We start from the raw sequence: 7538 nt of genomic DNA, 5'->3' as shown, positions 1-7538 counted from the left end.
CCTCTGAAGTCAGTGAAAATGTTTCCAGTAATTCCAGTGGGGAAAAAGCCCCTGGGATCTCTAAGATATAAGCAGGAGAGTGTCCTGCTTCTACTATTTACAGTCTATGTTGCAGTCAGAACCTAGTATTTTCATCTTCATGTGATAATGCTGACCATCTTGAAGAGGTACGGTTAACGTTATTTTCCCTTGTACTTAACATTAAATCACATGAGCAGGACATTGCAGAAAAATCCAATTCCATCCTTTCCTTTGAAAGATCCTAATCTGCATTTATGTCAGTAACTAATAACACAAATTAAGTTGTGTAATTTAGTAGGATTTTTTTTCACCACATGTACCAAAATAATCTTGCATTACATTATTTTCATATTTAAAACTAAATCTATGACTTTTGACATTTGGGGATTTTACTCACAGTTGAGTGGGCATGTGTGAGACACACAGCTGAACCAATGCAAATGAGAACTATGAAGAGTTATGCCAAATTACACCATGTTCTTGCGAAATGGAAAGCTCATAAACAGGTTCATCTTGCTAGCAACATGAGAGGGATAAAGGAGTAAACCAGTGAATCTGGGGTGGCAGTTCTGATTTGTGCTGGTTTGACCCTGGCTGGACAAACCCAATACATGATTTTACAGAAGTAAGCTGTTCAGTAGATGGGATTTATAAAGCTCAATATGATGGGTCTGATCCTGCAACTCTAATTTAAGCAAGTAATTCCACTGAAAATAAAGTGAGTTATTTGCATAGATAAAGGCACAAACATTGCATGGTAACTTCTGTGTCAAAATCTGTCTCTTGCTATCATAGCAAAAGCTTTATTCTAACAGTCACAAGGAAGAAAAAATGCCTGGGATGCTTCAGTTAGGTACAAAACTTAATCTTTTTTCAAAATTAACAGATGCAGTCCATTTCTATAAATGACCTGATGAAACAATATCCTTCTGTACAATATACACTGGATGAAGGATCACCCTGGATATGGATAATTTTTGATAGATTTAATTGAAGAATGCTTACTAAAAAGAAGGGGGGTTAGTACACAAGAATGAAGATATTATCTGGAAGGCATCAATCTGATGAAAAGAGTATTAAAAAGCATTTAGGAAGATAAACAAGGAGAAGTAGTCTGGCATTCAAATGAAGAACAACAGAAATAGCGATGTACATTTGAATGCGAATACTAATAATTTAAAGAACTGAGATAGGCTTAAAGAATTATTTTAAGTTAGTATGTTATTCAGGATAACTCAAATTGAATTCTGTGTTAATAGCAACAAGGTCACATTATTGAAGCAAAAACATTTATTTGCACTCATTATTTGTTTGTAAGAGGTTTGAGGGACATAATATGATTCTTCATGACTGAAGGTGAAGACTTGTTTGTTGCAACTGGGAATCACCCATCATATGACTAACGAACCTATGTTCTTACTGCAAATATTTGCAGGGAAAAACAAGTCCAATATTATGTTATAAACATCATAACTTACAATACAATAGACACGAAGATTGTGAACAACTGAATTACAAGTCAAAGCATAGTTTTCTTCCTGGAAGAAAATCAAGTCTGATCATTCACTGAGAACAACAAACAGAAATGCTTTTTATGATGCAAAATTCACATGTTGCAGAAATAAAATGCATGGAGTTTAACACAGAATCACCTCTAGACTAATTTTGATCATAACATTCTAATTAAAGGAAACCATCTTATTTATGTCTCACTATTCAAGAACTAAAAATCCTTAGCATATTTCATTTGTATTTCTCTAAAAACAGGAGGCTAATAATCAGTAAGTTTCCTGAACTCCGCTTGTATATAGAAGTGTGAACAAGGAGTTGGAAGATAGGAACCGAGACTGGGACATGTCTTTCTCTCCTGCTTCCTGAGGGGCCTTGTAGAGATTATGTTCTCTCTTGTCACCTTGGTTTTGAACACTATTAGCCACCTGACACTTGGCAATTTATTTATACATTTCCATCACAGCAAAAGAAGACTCCATCTTTATACATAGTAGATCAGGCAGAACTGAACTACTGTCAAAGTAATGGTTTACCTCTGCTCTTTAAAATTCACTTTCTGTTCCTTTAGCACTAATTTTCTGATTCCCTGTCTGTATCTTGAAATCCTGAGTGTCTGCAAAGTGCAATAAGTGAAAAGGAAAAATTTATCCCAAGGGTTACTGGATATGTTATCTGCTTGATCTACCTCAATTGCGAAAATGCAGGGAAAGATAGGTGCTTTTTCAAAGCAGTACACAGGGACTAGATGTGTGGCCACCATTACTGTAAATGGACTGTGTAAAGATACACCCCACATACAGCTAGAAAAACATAACTCTTGCTAGCAGTATCTAGTGCCATCATTTCTTTACAAATAAAGATGGCCCACTACTTATTTCATTTACGCCAGTATAAGTACAGAGTAATGCTTCTGACTTTGGGTGGTCACTCTTGGAATATACTTGGAAGCAGACTATACACCCAAATGTTTTCCAAACAGATTTCTCTCTCAAAGCTCGAGACACTATTTCCTACAGTGAGAGAATATGTTCAGATGGGAACACTGATATTTAAACAAAATTATAAAGATGCATTGAGAAATAAAAATAATAATAATCAAGAGGTTGCTTATGCTCCTGTTGCAGTTAATGGATACTCACTCTCCCGTGCTATTCAAGGGGAACAAGATGAGAGTGACTCACACGGTCTGATACAAGGAACTGATATTTGATAGGAAGTTGTCAAATATTCAGTTTTTTAACTAGCTATTTGGAAATAGTAAGTAGTTGCAAAACAAATGCAGGGAAACAGTTAAGGATGTATTTTCAGTGGCACATGGGGGCCAAGCAATGCCTTACAAATTTTGCCTTTTGGTTTTCTTATGAAAAGCCATGCACATTTTGCCAAGTGAAAAATACCCATTTGCATGTGTTTTCTGTGAATTTATACTGTAGCAGTAAGCTCCCCTGAAGATTCTGTGTGCCCTTACCACATCCAGCCCAGGGCACGCAGAGTGTTCACTAGGATACAGGATGAGACTGGGACAAACCATGCTGTGTCAGTCTGGGAGCTCAAACTGATAGAATGGAGTCTGTCTCGCTTATCTTCTCTGTGACATCTGCCTCTTGTGGGCTTCCGTTTGGAGAGAGATATTTCTGATTCCATTTAGGTAAGGTAGAGACTGGAACTGAATGTGCAAGAACTTTGACATGACCAGAACAAAACCAAAGAGGCGAGCAGGACTTGCTGGACAGTGACAATAGCACTGGAATTGACAACATGAAGAAATGAAACTGGAGCTTCAGGGGTGAGTAAGAGAAAGAGCAGGGATAGAAAGATGATGGAGCTTAGAACAGAACCCAGTTTATCTTTCTCTTCCATCTGCCCAGTATTTGGCTAGCAGAGTATTCCAAACCTCTACAGTACAGCCATTTCCCAACCATTGCAAACTGCCAAAACATAAAAATTTCTACACAGTCTTTATGAAAGAGCAAAATATACTATTATTATTTCACACAATCATATATTTTTGGTTTTGTTGTAATTATTTATCTAACTTTACATGTAAGTAAAATTAGAGCACCTACAGATCTTGCTGAAGAGTTATTATGCAAACTTCTGGATTGTGTCACCTTTGCAGCAGCACAGTGAAACCAACGGAAATGTTGTGTTGGATTTTGAGCAGAATATTCAGCAAAGACCAATTCTATACTTAGTAAAAGATCAAATATGGAAATCTACCAGGTTTTTTTTGCTATCATTTGCAAAGCAAGTTATTCACAGTAGCTGGTATATTTTCACCCTACGGCTTTGACCCTTTGGATTTTATACCTCTTTGTTTATATATTCATATTGTAAAGTCCTTCATTTTAACATATATTTGCTTGCCCACTTTCACTTCTTTTCCTGTGCCTCCCTTTGCCAGACATTTTTACTGCTTTAATTTGCAAGGATTCCCACAAGAATGGTCTTACGCCCCTGGTAAATTGTTGACAGGGATATTTTGATCAAGACAGATTGTGCCTTCCAGACTCACTCCCTTAGGACTAAATCCAGCTTCCTTTCATAACATATTCACATTTATCATGTACACAAATAAGAACCCTAAACTACAGTCTAAACTGCTGGTCTCCCTTTGTGACATTTCCTGTTGTTGTTGTCAGCTGAATTTCAACAATGCTAAAACAAAACTTCAGCGTTCCCATGCTACTTCTTTCCTCAATTATTGGTACTATTGCCGCCCTGCCTGTCAGTCAAGCCCGTAACTTCATAGGTCATGTTTCACGTAGACTGCTCTCCAGGATGTCATAACCAGTCTATGTGCATATCTCCTTCGCTCTTTTTGAACAGTAGGTTTCAAATAGTATTTACCTATCACCTCATAGCTAAAAATGTAAAGGTAGTGTCTATCAACTATCTGGAATTCTATTGTTAGGATGGTTCTGCTAGTCCATTGTTTTGACCCACTTACTCCACCTAGCATCTCACAGTTGATTCTAGCGCGTAGAAGGAAAGCTGCCTGTCTTTGCTGTCAAGATGCTTCACAACTCCATTCCATCCTACCTGTTATCTCTTATTCTTTATTGATGTCATCCCCCACTTCTGATCAGCCAAGGATGCCCATCTCCTTGTTTCATTTATTAGATTTCCAAACAAGTAATTTTATTTACTTTCGATCAGCTCCTACAAGCATTTATATTGTTCTTCAAAACCTACTTCATTCTGACAGAGATTTTGCTCTGCAAAATGTCCTTTGCTATCTGCTCCTTGTAGTTCAGGTGAGAATGTATGGCTCTCAGAGGTACTTATCTCCAGGATCTTGCACTTGACAATACTGGCATCCCCAGAGGCTCCCACAGCCTGGCAGAGCCGCTGCTGGGGTACTGAACTCCCTTTTCTGGAATGACCTGTAAGTGCTGTCTTTTTATTTTGAGAGAAATACTCTAGCTCAAAATTGTTGGTTTCACCAGGAACAACCATGAACAGCTGGGCAATTAGGCTAACAAGCATATGTTATGTAGGTCATCAACAGGTTATCAAAGAACTAAACAAGACACCACAGGTATCATATTAGAAGGACATAAAGACTATAGAACATCCAAATATGATAAAGATACATAACATGAATGAAACATACAGTGTTGATAATGACTGGAATCTGACTGTAGTTTTAGGGGATGGAAAACTAATTAAGCAATTAGAAAAGCTTAATAGAATAGAAGACAGTAACTTGTAGAAAAGTCAAGCCTGATACACTGCATACTTAAGGTAGTAAATAAATATAAAGAGAGCTGTGTCTTGCCATTGTTTAGATTTGTGCTCTTGGAATATGACCCTCCTGATTTTTGTCTGGTCAGTAGTACACAACACTAGGTTTGCTATTTGTCATGCTGTTAGCATGAGACATACAGGCTTGAATCTAGTCTGTGATTTAAAGTCATGGTGTTAATCAGGATACAAACTGGAGGAAGTTTCTGCACGGGTCAGTTAATACTGGCTAATTGGTAAGTGGCCAAGTGTATACATGGAAATCACATATACAAAAAAGCTACAATACTTTTAGGATCGTATGCCTATTATGAAATAGAAAAGAAAGAAGTGAAGTGAATTTTCCATGATGAATTATAATCACCTATTTGGTGCTGAAACAAAGCTGAATTTATATAAACATAGATCTTTTTACTTTCTTGGATAAATTCACAGCAAAAATATTATATAGTGAGTGAACTGAAACTATCCCAGAGAAAGATTCTGCCTTATCTTTGGCATCAGCTATCCTCACTGTTCTTCCCTTTTTGAAAGGGTTTATTATGAAACTTAAGGTTCATGTTTCTCTAGCGGAGTTACTGCTTCTTTTGTCTCTGTATCACCTTTCCTGGGCTGAGAAGAACAATGATCTGAATATTAATTTTTACAAGTGTTTGCTTTGGCAGCAGTGGCAGCTGAATGTACCTGCTCTCTGCCCAGTGAAAAATGATTATTTTGAAACTGGATCAGTTCCCTGATGTAATTTGGCATATGAATGCGCAAGGAGTTATGCCAGTACTACAAGGCAGGAGTGCAGTGGCAGAAACTAGGACCCTGAGTGGAAACTATTTAAGAAAGCAAACACCTGAGAAATGAGTATGGATCCACTGCCTCAGCCTCTGATTTTCATATCACACCTCCATAGTTTTATATTCTTGTAGTCATTTGTGTTTATGCAAAATCAATGTAAAAGACTGTCTCACTGGAATAGCAGTGGTTTAGACCTTATTGTCAGAAGTGGAAAGGAGCACTTGAGCTACATGGCAGTGTGGAATCAGGGCTCTGACAATGTAGTTTGATAATACACAGCACGTAGAGACAATAGCAGTCTAAACAATACTACTGCCTTCCCTTAGTGATTTTCTAAAGCTGATTCAATCCTGTAGCTGCATCAGCACAAGTCAGGGTGGCACTGAGGACAAAGAGATGGGAAGAGGTGACAGACTATGGTCAGGAAAGGATGGGGACTGCTTCAGTCAGTAGGGTTACATATCAGCAAATCTTGATCTGATTACTTGTAATATTAGATTAAAATCAGGTAGTTGATTTACTGTCACTTGCCTTTTATCCCACCATCCTGATGGTCACTTATGTCCTCAAAGCAAGAATATCTGTTCCTGTGAGTCAGCTTCTGAACTGCATTCATATATACAAAATGGGTGCTGCTGACAGGAACTTTCATTTGGAAGGAGAAAAGGAGATAGGAAGCTACAAAATAGCTTAGTCAGGAGTGGAAGAGAAGCTTTTCCTATCATTGTCAGATCCATTTTAGGAAGTTGTTGCTTTCCCTCTCTTTTGTTGCTACCCAAGCAGTTATTCAACGCCTCTGATCTTTACTCCCTTGCTTTCTGGTGATAACCGTAAGAAATTTGGACTTTAGTCATAAATGAAAAACGTCACTGTAAGAAAAATCTATGAAAGTTACAACAACATGTTAGAAAACAGGTGTCTATGTTTAAAATCAGCTAGTAAAACACAGTAAGCTATGTAAGATGAACTGAAACATAATATACCTGCAACATCTTAGCTGATTCATTCAAGAAATCCTCCACGCTCTGATTTTCAGGGTTAAATTTGTTAAGCTGTTGGACTATTATTGCAACATGTTTTCCATGGCTGACCATCTTCACCATGGAGAATCCTATAAATATAGTAAATCATTAATTTTTCATGCCTCCTTCAGTTGTAGCATAATGTATGTTGATAGGCTCATAGAGAAGATATACTGCAGTAATGTAGAAGAGAACATTTAGGTCAAGCTTTCAAAATCACAGTTACTCAGAACAGCTAACAGGAGAAATGAGAATACAGTACAAACATCAATAAAATACAAGACATAATTACATATTTCTTATTCTGCCAGTGTCTCAAAAGATCCTTAGGATGATACCTGAAATGTTTTTTCTATCAGGTTTTTTGACGAAATATAATTAAAGATAATACTAGAGAAAAGCATGATTCTTTGCACGTGTGCTATCCAGGTCCTATTGAATGCATTT

At 37.3% G+C, this 7538-nt stretch overlaps 1 protein-coding gene across 1 annotated transcript in view; it reads right to left on the bottom strand.

Moving 5' to 3' along the window:
* Window positions 1-7172, bottom strand: part of CFAP99 (cilia and flagella associated protein 99) — a 57253-nt gene extending 50081 nt beyond the window's left edge. Inside the window, exon 1 of the mRNA XM_035898648.1 lies at window positions 7053-7172. Coding sequence (XP_035754541.1) covers window positions 7053-7172 — 120 coding nt within the window. The remainder of the gene's footprint in view (window positions 1-7052) is intronic.
* Window positions 7173-7538: the final 366 nt, after the last annotated feature.

Source organism: Egretta garzetta, unplaced genomic scaffold (genome assembly GCF_000687185.1).
Source record: "Egretta garzetta isolate BGI_Z169 unplaced genomic scaffold, ASM68718v1 scaffold107, whole genome shotgun sequence".
In the NCBI taxonomy this organism is placed as follows: domain Eukaryota; kingdom Metazoa; phylum Chordata; class Aves; order Pelecaniformes; family Ardeidae; genus Egretta; species Egretta garzetta.
The sequence above is the reverse complement of the archived record's forward strand: the minus strand, read 5'-3'. Positions and strand labels throughout refer to the sequence as shown.